This window comes from Centruroides vittatus, unplaced genomic scaffold, assembly GCF_030686945.1.
Source record: "Centruroides vittatus isolate TY-2023 unplaced genomic scaffold, ASM3068694v2 contig_8, whole genome shotgun sequence".
NCBI classification, from domain to species: Eukaryota; Metazoa; Arthropoda; class Arachnida; order Scorpiones; family Buthidae; genus Centruroides; species Centruroides vittatus.
The window spans coordinates 1,548,614-1,567,228 of record NW_027122517.1 but is presented as its reverse complement, the minus strand read 5'-3'; the positions used below and the strand labels follow the sequence as shown (position 1 = coordinate 1,567,228).

At 34.8% G+C, this 18,615-nt stretch overlaps 1 protein-coding gene across 1 annotated transcript in view; it reads left to right on the top strand.

Annotated features, from left to right (window-relative positions):
- Positions 1-18,143, top strand: part of blw (ATP synthase subunit alpha blw, mitochondrial) — a 35,557-nt gene extending 17,414 nt beyond the window's left edge. The window contains exons 3-10 of the mRNA XM_067278437.1: positions 8,881-9,050; positions 9,132-9,305; positions 14,788-14,954; positions 15,025-15,173; positions 16,356-16,507; positions 17,008-17,340; positions 17,499-17,643; positions 17,714-18,143. Of these exons, the coding sequence (XP_067134538.1) occupies positions 8,881-9,050; positions 9,132-9,305; positions 14,788-14,954; positions 15,025-15,173; positions 16,356-16,507; positions 17,008-17,340; positions 17,499-17,643; positions 17,714-17,946 (1,523 nt within the window). The 3' untranslated portion in view covers positions 17,947-18,143. The remainder of the gene's footprint in view (positions 1-8,880; positions 9,051-9,131; positions 9,306-14,787; positions 14,955-15,024; positions 15,174-16,355; positions 16,508-17,007; positions 17,341-17,498; positions 17,644-17,713) is intronic.
- The last annotated feature ends 472 nt before the right edge of the window (positions 18,144-18,615 follow it).

Here is an 18,615-nt window from a genome sequence, read left to right as displayed (position 1 = left end):
ATCCTCCAACTCTTTTTTTTCTTTTAAGTAGTGCGCCTTATTTACAATTGCTGCCAGGTTACAAAGGAATCCGTCCCTTACAATGATTTATCATAAGCGAGAGTGACTCGTTGCTTAGTAACTTTATTCTAACGTAATGATACAATAGAGGGGAAACTGTTGACATGTGCTCATTTCGTGTTCCAAGGTTTGTTGCCATTTTCACGCTCTAATTTGGCGTGAGCAGGGTGAAACGTTAACCCAAAATTTTGTTCTAACGATGATTATCATCTTTCTTACGCTACGGACTGATTGTCGGGTTATAATTTAGCATTGTTAATGGTTTTAGTGTGTGGTTACTCCAGTCCGTCATCGTGAGAAAAACAAACAAAAAAATATGTTTTTTTTTTTTCTTCCCCCCCCCGTAGCCAAAATCCTTTCCCTTCTAGGGACCCTTGGATTACAATTAATTTGGTCAAGGACCATCTGTAAAGAAAAATATATACCTCTGGTTTCCTTCTCTATCTTTGGGCTCTCGGCTTCCTGGTGAGACCGGCGAGTTGTCTGTAATCCACTCGTTGCATCGGTCGTAATCGTCGCTGGATGACTCCAGACGGTCTAGCTCTGGCGATGGACGGCGCTCGGGTTCCGTGATCCATCGACGATCCCGTAACGGAGTGTGATCCTCTAACGTTGCCCCTATTGGTTGCGAGTAGGGGTGTAGTAGTTTTCCTCTTTGGAAAAAGGGTGTATCGCTTCAGATTAGCGATATGTTGACTTCCGTGGCTGGCCCCAGTGTGGGGATCTTTTATCTCGTAAACTACTGGTGAGATAATCTTAGCGATCTCGTAAGGTCCTGACCACTTAGGTGCCAATTTAGCGCTGAAGTGTCGGCTAGAAGAAGAAATAGGGTGAGCTTTTAAGACAACTAATGAACCCACCTTGAATGTATCTGGCCGTCTTCGTGAATTGTAAGCCCTTCTCTGTTTCTGTTGTGCAGTTCGCACGTTGTCTCGGGCTTGTTTTCTTATCTGTTGTAATTCTGCCCATTTTTCTCTAATAGTCGTAGGGCGACTTGGATAAGCCGTTAGACGGTCCCACGGGAGTGCAATCTCTCTCCCGAGATGTAGTTTAGCTGGCGTATATTTCGTCGAATCCTGTTCTGAAGTTCGTAAGGCCAGCGCAAATTCCGATATATGTGTGTCCCATTCTTTGTGGTTCCTTTCGATGTATGCCGCAATCATCCTACCCAAGGTGCGGTTCGTTCTTTCCGTAAAATTCGACTGAGGGTGATATGGCGTCGTCAGGATGTGCTTAATTCCGGTGCGGTTACAAACTTCCGCTAGGAGGTGAGATATGAATTGGGGTCCGTTATCGGATACTAAGATTTTTGGCATGCCATACCTGCAAAAGTATTCTTTATACATACAATTTACCACATTTTCCGCGGTAATCTTCCGCAGGGGAAAAATCTCCACCCACTTACTGAAATAATCCACCATAACAAGAAGATACTGATTACCTTTGTTGGACTTGGGATAGGGTCCCATAATGTCTACGCCTACCTTTTCCCCTGGTTCCGTTATCTCGGGGACTTGCATTAGTCCGGCCGTTTTCTTCTGGTCGAACTTCGTTATCTGGCATGTATGGCATCCTAGTACATATTCTTTTATGTCCTTTCTCATTCCAGGCCAATAGCAACGTTGTTGTATTTTTTTCGTAGTCTTTCGTACACCTAAGTGGCCAGCAGTGGGATGATTGTGTAGTTCTTGTAATACATCCTCTCGTAAGTTGTACGGAATTACTGGTCTGTAACCTCCAGTGTCATCTGTTTTCCGGCTATAATATAAAACATCATTTACTAGCCGGTAATGGGATGACTTACCTACTATTTCTGCTGACATGGCTGGGTCATTTGGTAAGTTCCCAGTCGCTAAGTAATCGTATAGTCCGCTCCACTGTGAATCAGTTCGTTGAGCGTCTATAAGGTCTTTCTCTCGTTCAAATGTTGTTACCGCTAACAATTTTGCGGTTATGTCCGAGTCGTTACTTAGTTGTGGATCTTCTAATGGACGTCTAGATAAAGCGTCTGGCAATTGATTGTCCTTTCCACTTCTATGTTGGATTTGGAAACTAAATTCCTGCAATCTTAATGCCCATCTCATTAACCTACCTGAGAGGGATGTAGAACTATTAAGCCATCGTAATGCAGAATGGTCCGTTACGACGGTGAATTTGGTTCCGTCTAGGTAGATTTTGAACTTCTCTGTAGCCCATACAATGGCTAGACATTCAAGCTCCGTGGCCGTATAGTTCCTTTCGGCTGCGTTTAAAGTACGGCTAGCGTATGCAATGACTTTCTCCTGGCAAAGCACTGCTCCCAGTCCTACCGTGCTAGCGTCTGTATATAACGTATAGGGCACACCTGGCCTAGGAAGCTGCAAAATAGGTGCAGTTATCAACTTACTTTTTAGCTTTTCAAAAGCTTGCCGGCATTCTTCCGTCCACTCCCATCGTTTCCTTTTCCGCCGTAATTGATACAATGGTTCGGCAATAGTTGCGTAATTAGGTATGAATCTACAGTACCAGCTGCACATTCCTAAAAAGGTGCTAAGATCCTTCGTATTTCTGGGCGTCGGAAACTCTCGAACGGCCCTTACTTTTTCATCTTCCGTCGCAATGCCTTTATTGCTGACTTTAAATCCCAGGTACTGAACGTCTGGGCGGCAAAAGTTACTCTTAGCCAACTTAATGGTTAGTCCTGCAGCTGCCAATCGTTTGAGTACATTGGTCAAATGTTCGATGTGTTCTGTAAAAGTAGATGAGTATATAATAATATCGTCTAAGTAAACTTGGCAATACTTCCCTTTTTCTTCCTTTAGGACTTTGTCCATTAGTCTTTGGAATGTTGCCGGGGCGTTTTTGAGTCCAAACGGCATGACCAGGAATTCATACAAGCCACTATTCGTAATAAAGCTTGTCTTCGGTCTGTCTTGTTCCTTTAATGGCACTTGCCAGTAACCAGACGATAAGTCCAAGGTAGTTATAAAGTTCGCTTCTTTAAGCGAAGTCAGTAATTCTGAAATAATCGGTAAAGGATATTTATCAGTCACTGTTACCTGATTTAGCTTTCTATAGTCAATACATAATCTCCAATCGCCCGTTTTTTTCTTGACCATGACGACCGGGGATGCCCACGGAGAATTTGATGGTTGGATGATACCATCTCTTAACATTTCCGCTATCTGGCGGTTCATTTCCTTTAACTTTACGTCAGAGTATTTATACGGACGTCCACATACTGGTGTCGCTTTGTCAGTGACGATTTCATGTTCTATCATATTAGTTAGTCCCGGCTTATCTGTAAACAGTTGCGAGTATTGCAATAATACATTTTTCAAAGTTACTAACCTTTCACCACTTAAAGTGGTTTGGAGTTCGTCCCACTTAGGTGAAATTCTCTCTTTGGGATGACTTACGTCCAAAGAAATTGTCAAATTTTTAAAGTCCATTGTTATTCTATGATTCTTGGCGAAATCACGCCCTAGTAAGCATGGCATTATAAGTCCTTTTACTACTACGCACGCCTGTCGAAGGGTAACACTTCCAATCTGGATTTTTGCCAGGAATTTTCCAATGGAGGTTCCTTTTCCTCCTTCAATGGCTAACTTAAAATTCGGTCCTGCTTGTAACCGAATATTTCTATTCTGCAAAGAAATTCTCCTCCACACTAATTCATTGATTAAAGTAAAGTCAGAACCCGTATCAATCCGGGCTGAGGTTAGTACTCCATTAATAAAAATATTTACCTCAGGCAACTTGGAGGCTTCACTCACGATTAGTCCTACGGTGGAGGTATTTGGATCCATATCGGAGACAGGATCCTCCCCTCGCTGTCTCCGGTTTAGTTTAAAGGTTTTCTTTTTCCATTACCCTTCCTTTTCCAGGTTACTTTTCTTTCGGGACTATTGGGCGTCTTGACATTTGTTTGATCATTTTGTCCTTTCCCTTTTGGACAATTCCTCGAAAAATGTCCCACCTCACCACATGAATAACAGGTCATGGGTGACTTTGCCGGTGCAAAATTTTTCGGCTCTAGCTGCTTACTTACTTTTCGACAGTCCTTAATCTGCTTTGCACTGTCAGGAGAACCTTGGTCGTTTCGTCTAAATTCGTACTCTTTCGCAGTACGTACTAACTCGTTTAATGAATAAGAACGGCGATTTTCCAGATACTCACGTAACGGAAGAGGCATCTGGGCAACTACACATTGTATAATTTCCTCATCCCGAGCTAAAGGTCTCCACGTGCGGTATAGCTGAACTGTGGTCCATATAAACTGCTCGACTCCATTGGTTCCTGTGTATTGTCGGCTAAATAGTTCTTTAGCGACAGCTACTTCGTCAGCTAAAGGAGCGTAAAGATCCAGAAAAGATCGCTTAAACAACGGCCAACTGTTGCCGATTCGGTGGCGTCCTTCATTCTTCCACCACATTGCTGGGCTACCGCGAAGACAACTAGCGGCAGTATCAACCCATCTAGTGTTCGGTATTTGGTTTACCAGGAAATGCTGTTCGAGGTCCTGCAAGAAATCATTAGCAGTTAATGCTGACCTACCGTTAAATTGGATGGCTGGCGGCGGCGGTGCAGTCTGAAGCCAGACCATCGATGCATTAGATGTAGGCACTTCCTGTCTCGGAGTAGAAGTTTCGGGCCGTACAGCACTTGTAACGTTCGGTGTTGTTGGCTCTACAATTCCAGACGTGACACATGAAGTTAGATGAGTCACGGCGTTTGACAAGGATGACACTTGTTGCAACAGTACTGACAATTGTTGTTGCAACTGGTTATATTCGGCTCGGGTGACTGGTGCACTATCTTCCATTTTTTTGAGATTACGAGGTGTTATTCCTCTAAGCTAAAGTCAATATCAACAAAGAAAGCAACAAAGTCTAATATTAACCTTTAGAGTCCCTGTTCGGGCGCCAGTTGTAAAGTACTATTTTAATTTACAACGATTATCGACTCTACCGTGTCGGAAACAACCGTTAACCTACCGGGTACTTTACTCGGATTCGCGTTAGCGTGCCAGGCCTGGACTTTAAGCGTGCACCGAATTAAATAAAGACAATATTTGTCAATAGAAAAAAATCAAAGATTTAATTAATCGTTTAGCAATAACTATGTACAATATTAAGTAAAAATCAAACAATAATTTATTCAAAGAAATTCAACAAAGTCAACCCGACAATTCTCAATTCAAATCTATGTCTAACTTAACTCTATCCCCTTGGGAATCCGACAAAACCAAAAAGTTTAACTTAAAACAATAATTCTTATAAACTAGAAATCCTAATCGTCACCTCAATATACTCGGAACCTATTTCCTTAAACTCTCAAGACTTTCTCAGACTGTCGATCCAAACTTCGAATCACTTCAAAATCACCTTGGAACTTACTCGAGATCCTATCGGACACCTCTATTACTGCTGCGAAGCTCACCAAGCTCGTTGCTATCAGAATTCACCTCACCGTCTTCACTTGAGACTCGGGATTTATAGTGTGAGGTGACGTCACAATTCTGAATGCGGTCACTCCCCTCATTTACATACTTAAATGCTAACAATAACGTTTTTCATCGTCTGGCAGCCCTTTTTCCGACAGTTTACTCACTAACCTTTTACATTATTTGTTGTTACAATTCTTTCCGGGACGTTTTTATTACTTAAGGTTTAGCGAGTTTATTTCGTGCTTGTAGGTTCTCCCCCCCCTCTTCTCGGTGCGGACCTATTCTTTGCCGCTCGGGGCGCGAAAATGTGCGTGAGTCCTATGGCGCTTTTCTTTCGTCGGTGAGTTGGGTTTTAATTCTTCTCTGTTTAATTACTGAAGGTGAATGGTGAGGAAACCTTCGTCCTAACAAAACATAAGCCCCAAACAAAAATAGAATAATAAGCAAAATAAAAGTAAAATAAAAATAACGCTCGGACTTGGTTCCTTACATGCTTATGTACATTTTCCGAACCCACTCAATTATGAAAAAACAGCTACAATCAGAAAAAAGTCTGCTAATAGTATTGATAAGTACATCATTATTTTCAATAAATTCATCAATTTACTATATATTTCATACATAAAAATACAAATTTTAAAGCTATATTGCAGTTTTCAAATTTTTTTAATTTTATCTTTATCTCTAAAACAAGTCCAAATAACATTATAGAATAATACATAAAAATAAAGCCCACACACATCAAAATTGAGTATCGTACAGATAAATGTTTTCAATATCATAAACTGTTTTTACTTTTTATCTAGCTTTAGTCAATCATTTTTTATTTTCAGTATAAAATACTGTAAAATTGCTTAAATCAGTCAGCACATAGGTAAGGACTAGATCAACTGGGCCAGCGCAGTCAGTGTTAATGCACCATATCTAAACGTAACTTATATATAATGAATAAAACAACTCTATATTTGCTTGCAAAATATGGTGACGAAACTCCAGATCGGATGATGATTGTGATTGGACAAAATTGCTGATATTTCAAATTTCTGAATAAATAGTGCCCATTATTTATTAACAGACACACTAAAATACACAAAGAAATCGTATTTTCATTGCTGAAAACGTATTGTTACGTTTTGAAGCTAGAAATTACAGGATATATTGACAAACGTAATATTACGTTTTTTGCATTTTGCGAAGAAAAGCCTAAAACATAATATTACGTTTCTAGCATGGTAAGCGTTAAAATTTAAAATGCCAGTAATTTTTTTGGGACAATGTGTGCATTTATGTTTATTTGATATTTTACTTGTGATTAAACAAAATAAAATTAGAATTGTATTAATAAATTTAATTTTCTTTATTTTGATCTTTAAAATCACATCTCGTCCTATATGCGAGGTTATCTTATATGTGAGTAAATACAGCATATGTTCTTTGAGCCATTGTTGTAAGTTGTGCATAGACCAGTTTTGATTTGAAACATTAGTCGATTAATGGGATGGAGTAAATCCCGATAGCTGAATTTTTTATTGTTCCTTAAAATTCTGAATATTGTCGGGTTGCGTCAATATACAACCTCAAGATTATTAGCTCTGGCAGCTTTCTTATGTATTCCGTAATACATAAGAAAGCTGGATTCATTTATTTGTATATTTTTACTTTTTATTGTTTATCTTATTTCTGTAATTATTTATTATTTGCAACTATGATTTCAATTATAATGATGCCTCGGTTTTCGTCGATAATCCGTCTGAAAACAATCGATGAAGTCCGAAACCAACAAATACCGAGGCAATTATTCACATATGAATTAATGTAAATCCAATTAATTCGTTCTAGACACTCCGAAATACATACCAAAAACACATTTTATAAAGAATAAATATACTGTTTAATACTAAAAACAATAAGAATTTAATATAAAATGAATATAAAACACTAATGTAATGGATAAATTAACATTTAACATGGCATTCGAAAGGATACTGACTCTGGAAACTTTCTTTGGTCCCATGATGGAGCTGAAAGGAAAGCAATGGAATTGTTTGGCTTTTTTAAACTCTTTCTGCCCTGTGGGCACTAAGAGGGCTTATTTTAGCAGGCCCATTATGGGTTCGGCCAGGCCCACAATGGGGCAGCCGAGTGTTGAGGACGGGGCTCGACATATCTGGACAGTCCACCACCCAAAAATTCTTGGGGATTTTTTTTACTTGTCCAGATTTGATCCCGGGTTCCCCAAAGTGGTTGGCTGCCACCTTCACCACTCGGTCATCCGGCTTTCATAGAAAAGTTGTTTGGCTAGACGCACAGCTAGTTCCCACACAATGAGAAACAACACCATGCTGAGCAGGAAAACACGTGGATTGCCCTTTGTTTTCGAAAAAAATTAGCAGCGAGATTATATGGACACGCCAACAAAATCTGAGACAACTGACAAAAACAGACAAATTTTTTGCAAAACAAACAACGAAAACTGTATTTATTTTAGAATTCTGGTTATCGTTTATTTTTAAATTTTACATTCTATTTTCACATTCTGTTTCATTGTAATCGAGGAAGATCAGTTAAATCGATCGAAAACGTTTTTATTAGTAAATTTCTTTGCTGGATTTTTAAAGTTGTGTTTTTCTTGTTGTCTAATTATCCAGTTGATAGAAAATAAATTGATATTTTAAACTTGAAAAAATCAGAAGATCCTGGAATTTTTGGATAAATCTTTTTGAGATTAGACTTTATGTATTCATCTTGTTGCTGTTGAAATAAAGTAGGGGGCAATCAAACAAATGATTTTTGATTACACACACTATGGCTATTTTGAACTAGTCCAATTTCCAAATCCAAACTTCTTATGAACAAGGAGCTATAATTCATCCTCTCTTATTTTCCAGAGCATTCTACAGTGACAATATCTAAATTTCTCATCCTTCATTCCAGAAAAATCTAAGATACTGCTAAAAAAAACTTGGCATCCCTTTTGGATTTCTTTAGAATACTTAACCTTTTGTCTATGATTCTTTTTATAAATTGTTGCTCCCAAGTAAAAGTGGCAATTGCTTGGGGCAAGACAACTTTCTGCTTAGAACTAAACTTACAGAAACCAATAAATCCTAAAAAATTTTTCAACATTGTAGTCTTAACCAATTTTATGATTTATAATAATTGTATTATCGGATATTCTTATAAAATATTTTTTTGATAAATCGTTACCGTGCAGTGTATGATCTGTAATTTGATCCTGATAAAATTTATTTTTACTTTTTGTGTTTACTGTATATACAATTGGACCTGTGTCTTGAATCTTACAAGAATAAGGAAATAATTTGAGATAGACAGGTTCAACTGTATTTGTAAACTGTGAATATCAGTGAAATAAAAGTATTTTTAAATTATAGGTTCTGCAGAAGTTTCTTCCATCCTGGAGGAAAGAATTTTAGGCCAAGCTCCTACTGCCGAGTTGGAAGAAACCGGACGAGTGCTGTCTATCGGTGACGGTATTGCTCGTGTCTATGGCTTGAAGAATATTCAAGCCGAAGAGATGGTTGAATTCTCGAGCGGATTAAAGGTTAGTTTATTAAGTAGAATAGCAGTAGTAATAATTTAGTGCCTTGGTTTGGTTCTTGATTTTGTTTTCTTCGAATTATAGGGAATGGCTTTGAATTTGGAACCCGATAATGTTGGTATTGTAGTGTTTGGTAACGATAAACTTATTAAAGAAGGCGATATTGTGAAAAGAACCGGAGCAATTGTAGATGTTCCAATAGGTGCAGAAATTTTAGGAAGAGTTGTAGATGCCTTGGGAAATCCTATTGATGGCAAGGTAAAGTTAATTTTTTGTTATTTGTATAATTCATAAAAAATAATTTTTCTTTGGATTGCTATTTTATTAAGGATTGCCTCATAAGGTTTACTACTACATGTAAACCTTATGAGACAAAAGGTTTTTAAATAAAATTGATTACACACACTCACACTCTTATTGTAAGATAATATGAATGAAAAGGACAGTAAAATCTTGTTAAATTCTAAAAATAATAATGTGAAAAATTTATTTGTATTTCCTATTTAGAAATGTAAAATTTCATTAGCTATCAAGCTAATGAAATTTTCTGCCTTTGCAATGTATGTAAAATAAGGACACTAAATCAATTATGGCATCAACATATTAATAGAAGTAGTTTTGAAAACATTTTCTCTATTCAAATGTTTAGCATTCTTATTTTGTGTAATAATTTTATGGAATAATGTTTGGTGTAAAGGACTTGGCAACATAACTAATTATATTTAAATTTCTACTGTTCTAGATTATTTGCATAAAATGAATAATTAGTATAAAGTGAAATTATCATCATGCTTGAATTGATTCATTGAGCTAGTTTGTTTCTAATTAGTATAATAGTAATTGTATGTATGTATGTATGTATATATATAATTGCATGTTGAGAATATTTTCTTTTAATATTTCTGAGAAGTTCCAAAAACAATGTTTTTGAGGACAAACCAAAAACCAAATATCTCTTATTTGACACTTTTTAGTATTTGAGTAGTCCAGATCTTAAATATCTTACTGATGATGATAATTTGAATACTACATACATCTCTAGTATCATGTTGTATGTACAGACAACATATCTTTGCCTAGAGTTGCCAGACAGATAGGATAAGATCCAAAGTGTGTGGAAAATTTTTCCATGTGGAATTGTGTGAAAAATTCTTCACAATAATATTAATATTACAATTTTAATAATTTCAAACTCCACACCTTTTTATCAGTGTTTTTCAGAGTAGTTTATTTGATTTACACAAAATTATTCTGTTTCATAGTTTGAAAATATGTAAAATACCTAATATTGGCGGGGTCACACTGCCTGTTAGAAAATTCACAATTTGCAAAATTATATTCATCTGGTGATTGGAGTGGCAAATAGCCAGAGAAATCCTGGGAGAAAGGCACTCAGTTTAATGGAAAATAAATACAAAACAATTAAATATGATACATGTGTAAGCAAAATTCCATGACGGATATTTAAGTTATGATATATATATAAACAACAAGAATAATTATAAACAAGAAGTTAGTAATAAATATATATTTCAAATATATAAACAAGTCAATCAATGATGTACAAGCTAAAAAAAACAATCAATAAAAAATTCTTTTTCCAACTTGGGATGTACAACTAGGGATTGCAATATTGGACCAAAAGTTCAATACCGGTATTTGATATTTTTTAGATCTTAATACCGGAATATCGGTTTTAATACCAGTAGTAGGAATTTTTAAAAAAAGAAAGAAAACACAGGTGTTTTTTTGTTTTATTTGCCAGTTTTATTAGAGAGAGTAAATATCACAAAAAATCATTTGTAACTTATAAATTATAACAGTATATAAAGAATCACAAAAAGTAAAAGAACAAGGAACGTTTTATTTATTTAAATCACAAAAAAGTGTAAATATCACTATTCAGTTCGTGGTATTATTACAAATTTTTGAAATGTGATCTTAAAAAACAATGCATCAATTGTACTGTCATTAAGCCTGGAACACAATTTTGTGCAAAAATTACCAGCTGTCGAAAACACCCTTTCAGCATCTACGCTAGTTGGTGGTACTGTTAGCAATGCGTGATATACTTTTTCCAAGTATTTACCTCTAAATCCCTCATCTTCAAATAAATAGATTTCTCGTCGGATGGTTTTGGATATAATTGATTTCTGTATTGTATTTTGGTTTGTTGAAATTTTTTTAGTTATCGCTAATTCTAATTTTTGTTCAAGAGACAATTCCTTTTCACTATCGACATTAGTGTCATCATCATCTTCGATAACTCTACCGAATTCTTCTGAATGTGGATAGGTTTGTGGGTAAAAAATTTTAAGAAAATTTACTATAAACTTGATCAAATTTGAATTGGTTAGTCTCTTTTCTTCTTTTTTATTTTCATTTTTAAAATAATTATAATTATGTAAATACCGTAAGACATTTTCTATTTCGGTATGCCTTTCTTCTGTGTGATCTTTCAATGTAATATATAATTCTTCAGATAGTGATGTGTGCGTGCTGTTCTTTCAGTGACTGCAACATGAAATTTATTGTTGCATTAGCTGTTAATAAATTAGAATTTCTTCGACATAATGCCTCCACAGCCAGTTTTATTGGAAGTAGAGTATTCGAAATAGTATGCACTTTCTTCACAATTACAACCTTGTTTTCACAGATACGAATATCAGACTACGAATCCTGCGCGTGTGCAGTATCACTCTGAGCTGTAATAGGACAGTTTTGGCCCACCTCCTTGGGTGATTTACATATTGATCACTTCTCTAGACTGTATGATGCAACTTTGTATTCACAGTCTAATTTATTTCGCCCGTTAGGGAGACATGAAAACAAAAACGTATACTCTTTTGCTATATTGGCGACCCCTGAACATATAGTGGAGACAATTTAAAAAATTTATAGTAAATACCGAAAAAACTGTATTTAAACTTGTGAATACCGGTATTATAAAATTGTACAAATGACTCAAAATCCCGGTATTCGGTATCCTGGTATACCGGTATTGCAATCCCTACGTACAACTAATTAAAGCTCTTTCAGTATCAACTAGATTCAAAAACAAAGAATACACCACTTGCGAGTTAAGTGCTTCATCATAAATAATGCCAGACAATTCAGTCTGAAGTAGATAGCCTCCACTCTCTCAAGGTCACTGTGGGAGCTATTCCTCTGTTGAACAGGTGTGTCATCTTTTACCTGGCTTACAATTGTAAAGCTGCACTATCCTTTTTACATATTCGAGTGTTTGGGATAAACCATGTATGCAAGTGAATGTTTTTATCCTTAATTTAGTTTATTGTTGATATTTTGGGGTTTTCCATCCTTAAAAATATGAACAATAAACTAAATTCAAAATTAAAACATTCACTAGCTATCATGCGATCTCCTGCTACTGTCATTTACTTAAGGAAAAAAAAAGCGACAAGTGAAACTTTGTGACTTTATTGCTTTAGCAAATTTAGCAATTGCTTTATTGCTAAAGCAATAAAGTCGTTTTTTTAACAAGAATTTCAGAAGAGCCAGAATCTTCGTCACAAAAATGAACTTTATATTTGTGTTTGCATACATTTATGTGTTATTTAACATATATTATTATACAATAATATAAAAATAACTTAAAATTAAAGTAAAATTTGTTTATCTTGGTCATTTGTTCTCCTATCTCTATTTACTCTGTTAAAATAATCTTGTTTAATGCTATTTCATTTAGTGCTTTGTCGTCTAAGAATGCATCCCCACGTTAAGCAGGGTCTTACTATATTTTTTTAAAACATAGAAATGTTTTTGTATTTATTTTATTTTAAAATCCAAATAAGATTTTCCTCTCTTTTCCTTAAGTATATATTACAATGATAATAAACCAATTACTGTGTTTAGATTTATTTATTTAGATGTATATGCATGTTTAGATACACTGCAAGAATATAAAAATGCTTAAATTTCACTCACTCTGTTATATTTTTACAAAATCTTGAGTTAGAAGTGTAGAAATTCCAATTATTTTTAGTTGATGATGATACATTAAGAATTAGACACTTGACTGTGTATAATTTTTATATATATATATAATTAATCATTATGGAGAAGAATATAAACTTTAATATATTTTAATAAAATCATTATTTGTAAATTAGTTATTAACTTTAAAAATTTGCAATAATTGCTAATACTGAAAACAAGGATTTCACTAAACAATTATTTATGTTTTTGAAATAAGAGAAATAACAAAATCAGTTGGGTTTTTCTCCATTTAGGCAAGCTAATAATACATGAGATGCAATAAAAGGTTTAAAACAATTTTTAATAGTAGTAAGTTAAATTATCTTTAAACAAGTAAAATGGTGAAGCCAGTTTATGGGACAAGACTGTCTCAGCGAACACAAGCAACGCATGCGCAAATTGTGCACAATGAATTGTGCATATTTTTTTTTTTTTTTTTTTTTTTTTTTTTGACCCGATTTTCAGTGCCCTGACTACCTATAAGTCTGGTTTATTTTGTGTGTGCATGATTTGGGTACCAAATACTCTGTGCCGAATTGCACCTCCTGACATGTACAGTATCTGTACTTCTTCATACCTCTAAGGCAGCGTTTCTTAACCTGGAGGTTGTGAGACAATAATGAAATCATTTTATGAGAAAAATCATTTATTATAAACTTATGTTTTACTTACAATAAGTACACATGTAAAGAAAAGAAATTAATAAAATAAATAACACCTTTCTCGATCCAGAACAAAAATTTAATCAGTTAAAAAATGTTTTCAACTGACTTAAGCAGTCTTCATCAGTTATCCATTCAACGAAAAGAACAAAGAACTTGAAGTTACGTAATATAAAAAACAAAACTCAAACCGCGGTTGCACGAGTTAACGGTAATGCACGGACGGCAGATAGTGCCGTCCCTGAGGATGTATCTGTTAATTTATGTTGTTATAAAATGATTTCCAGGCAGATGACAAACCGTCCGCATCCCTGTGATTAATGCACTGTGTGGTTATCTGTGCCCTATATATATATCCATTTTTTCAAGGTGCTTATCACTTGTCTAGATCTTGTAGCCCTGATGATTGCAGCTTTATCCCAGAACACGCTAATATCCTGCTGTTTTGCAAACGCTGCCAGTACTGTAGTGTCAATGCTTCTATTTACAGAGTATTTGTGCTCGTTTATTCGTTGCTTTAAGTTCCGCAAAGTTGTGCCAATATATACCATGTCATTACTAAACCTATGGTGTTGTATGGGTATAGAATGTATTCCTGTCATGTCATTACGTTTATCTTTTCTCTTATCATTTCTTAAAAGTCTGTATGCAGTTGGATTACGTCTGTAAATTACTCGTAGATTCCTATTTCTGGCTATTTTCTTAACCATTTTATTTAGAAATGGAATATAATTAAGCACTATACTTTTTCTTTGCTCTGTATCGCGAGGTTGCCAGTTTTATTTCTGCATTTTCATAATTAGTGCTTCGATTTCCTTTCTCTGGTAACCATGTTGCACCACTGTCTTCCGTATATATTCTAATACTTCGTAAGTGTCATATATATTCGTGGAATGGGTGTAAGCTCTAATAGGTTATTCACAAACATATTATTTAACACACTACTTTGTCTTGAAAATATTAGATGAAACAGTTTTTATGGATGTTTTAAAATTAAATATCATGTGTTTATGTAAATACACATATCATGTTGATTTCTAAATGTCTAATTTTTTTTTTTTTTTTTAATTTTGTTAAAGGGGCCACTTAATGCAAAGTCTAGGGCAAGAGTAGGAGTAAAGGCTCCAGGTATTATTCCTCGTATTTCCGTCAGAGAACCAATGTTGACGGGCATCAAAGCCGTAGACAGTCTAGTACCCATAGGACGTGGTCAGCGTGAATTGATTATTGGAGATCGACAGACGGGGTAAAGTTTTTATTTATTTTTCATTAACTTTAAAAGTAATTTTGATTAATGTTGTGGAATTTTATTATAGAAAAACAGCTATTGCCATTGATACTATCATCAACCAGAAAAATTTTAACGAAGGCTCTGACGAGAAAAAGAAATTATATTGTATATATGTTGCTATTGGTCAGAAAAGAAGTACTGTAGCACAAATAGTTAAGAGACTTACAGACAGTGGTGAGTGCAATTATTTAATAGTTTATGGCATTTTATGTACAGTACATATTGAGAAAATGGTATTGGTATTGGTGTTTTGATAACTTTAACTGATTATAATAAATATATAATAACTAGCGGGTGGGCCCAGCATTGCTCGGGCAAAATTAACGATAGTGAAGATTAAGATTATTACATTATAGTCAACCTTACCCGCTTTCACAGAATGCAAGAATTGGGTTCCCCTGTTTCCAGACTAATTAGAGAATTTTTAGATGGGTCTAAAAATATGTTCGATTTCCCGCAAAACATGTAAAATGTAACAATTCAAATGTTTTTGGAATCTACCTGATTTCAGCTTCAGGTTCAATTTGTTTCGAATTGGAATTCATCAAATCAGGTGATTCTGAAAACATTTGTGAATTGTTACATTTTACATGTTTTGCTGAAAAGTGAAGATGATTTCAGTGATTTGAAGATATTACATTTCCAATGATAGAGAAAGATGTTTTGTTAATACTAGAATATTAGTATTGTTAGAAGGTGATAATCAAGGAAATTGATCAATATGATTTGATAATTTTGTCTTTTGGTTTTAAATATATTGTACAGTACATTTTCAGATGATGAGAGGGGGGAAGGCTATTTACATGCTAATCTGTTTAGTTATCTATTCAGGTTGTTTAAATGGGAAATTGGATTATGAGAGACATTTTCATTGGATCATTTGTTACTTACTATATTGCTAAAAACATTAAAAATAGAATTTTGAGACTAAATTTGGATAAATACAAATATAGTAGGCAAAAATGATGTCCTGTTGAAAATGGCTGCATTCAGCAGAATGAACAGTTGTAAGTGAACAAAGGTATTTCAATTGGTAGATGTTATGTAGTTACATCTGCTGAACGATGAGCTGATGTGTGCATTGGAACAGGAATCATCCATCATTACTCAGTTTTAGCTACCGATCGGTAGAATAAATGAAAGATGCTACTAAATGTGACGTCAAAATACCAAACATGTTCCAAAACAGTGCTACTATAGAGGGTGTTCGACAGCTTTGGAACTGTTGAGTCTGCTGAACGCAGCCACTGTGAATCATTATGACAATGGTTCACATGACTTAAAAGTGATGAATTTTTTAACCTGTATTTTAGTGTTTGGTTCATATTGTAAGATGTTTTACATTATAAATCACAGATGCTATGAAATATACCATTGTCGTCAGTGCAACTGCATCCGATGCTGCTCCTTTACAATATCTCGCTCCATATTCTGGATGTGCCATGGGTGAATATTTCAGAGATAATGGAATGCATGCACTTATCATTTATGATGATTTGTCTAAACAGGTAAAAGAAAATAGCTATTTATTATTTTAACCTAATACTTTAATAAAAGTTTGTTTTCAAGTAAAAATAATAATATATAAAAACATGGCCGACAGTATTACATTTAATTTAATTACACGTAATTGTATAAATATAAACATAAAATTGCAACATTTAACAAAAATACTTTGTTTCTGTTATTCAACCTTTGTTCGCTCCAGTCGACAGTCCATAATTTCAGAAGCATGGAGGCAACCTTTCCTTAGAGGCTACTGCCTTCACAATAAAATGCAAATATGGTAAAAAACGTCCTCTGGTGAAGACGTTTTTTACCATATTTGCATTTTATTGTGAAGGCAGTAGCCTCTAAGGAAAGGTTGCCTCCATGCTTCTGAAATTATGGACTGTCGACTGGAGCGAACAAAGGTTGAATAACAGAAACAAAGTATTTTTGTTAAATGTTGCAATTTTATGTTTATATTTATACAATTACGTGTAATGAAAATAAACTCTGTTTTTAGGCGGTAGCCTACAGACAGATGTCCCTGTTGCTTCGACGTCCACCCGGTCGTGAAGCTTATCCGGGAGATGTATTTTATCTTCATTCGAGATTACTAGAGAGAGCTGCCAAAATGAACGAGCAGTTTAAAGGCGGTTCGCTTACTGCATTACCTGTCATCGAAACTCAGGCCGGAGACGTTTCGGCATACATTCCCACAAACGTAATTTCTATTACCGACGGACAGATCTTTTTAGAAACGGAGCTCTTTTACAAAGGTATCCGACCGGCCATCAATGTCGGTTTGTCCGTCAGTCGGGTAGGATCCGCCGCTCAAACTAAAGCTATGAAACAGGTACGTTTAATTCTAATATAAATCTGTTGTTTTACAAATTCTGATTTTAAAAAATTAGCACTAGAAACTTAGTTTTTCTTTAGTTCAATAAGTATGTATAAAATAGTGAATGAAATATAGGATAATGAACTATAATAATTAAAACTATAATACCGTAGGTTGCCGGTTCCATGAAATTAGAATTGGCTCAATATCGAGAAGTGGCCGCCTTCGCTCAGTTCGGTTCCGACTTGGACGCCGCCACACAACAGCTACTGAATCGGGGCATTCGTCTGACCGAACTGCTAAAACAAGGACAATACAGTACGCGAAGCATACATGTTTGTAATATAAAATAATTAAAATGTTTCAATAACTTTGCGTACTTTTTCAGCTCCAATGCCCATCGAAGATCAAGTGGCAGTAATTTACACCGGCGTGCGAGGTTATCTGGATAAACTGGATCCCGCCAAGATCCAGAAATTCGAGAACGAATTTCTGCAACACATCCGTACTTCTCACCAAGATTTGTTGAAGACCATTTCCACGGAAGGAAAGATAAGCGACGAAACAGATGCCAAGATGAAGAAGATCGTCACGGATTTCTTAGCCACTTTCCAAGCTTAGAATAAAATAATTAATAGTATTTACAAAAACAGTAATGAAAATGATCTGTAAAAAATTAGCAATTACTTTTCTTAAAGATTCCAATAGTTAGAGACTGGTTAAAATGGAAAGATTTCGGTGTCTTTACAGGAACATAGATGGTTATTAACAAGACCACCCATGCTTGTAATACAACATGAATAAAGTGTTCTTTGTTATATTGGTTTATTTATTCTAAGGTAAGACTTTGTTTTAAAAGAGGTTTCCCTAATTTATATAATATCTTACGTATTATTAATAACAGGAGTTAAATTCTGATCTGTTTTTATTATTGCCTTTTAAATAGTGTATTCTCAAAAACTTATTTTTACAAAACTTATTTTAAAACATTTGTCAGATTTATTTTTCTTGGATTTTAAGACAAAGCAGTTTTGCAGCAGGAAATAATAATTTCTAAATTTATTAATCAAAATTTTTTCCTGCTAAAAAATAGGTCGTCTTTTATAAATAGAATGATAAACTGTTATCATAATTTATCAATTAAATATAATCAAATTCTGCAGAACATATTTATATTTATAATTGTCTTTAACTCACAGTTTATATAAACTATATATGAATCTTGGACAGCTTTTATATAAATAGTGAATATAATGTAAGTTAAAAAGTACCGTACATCGAGAGGTTATT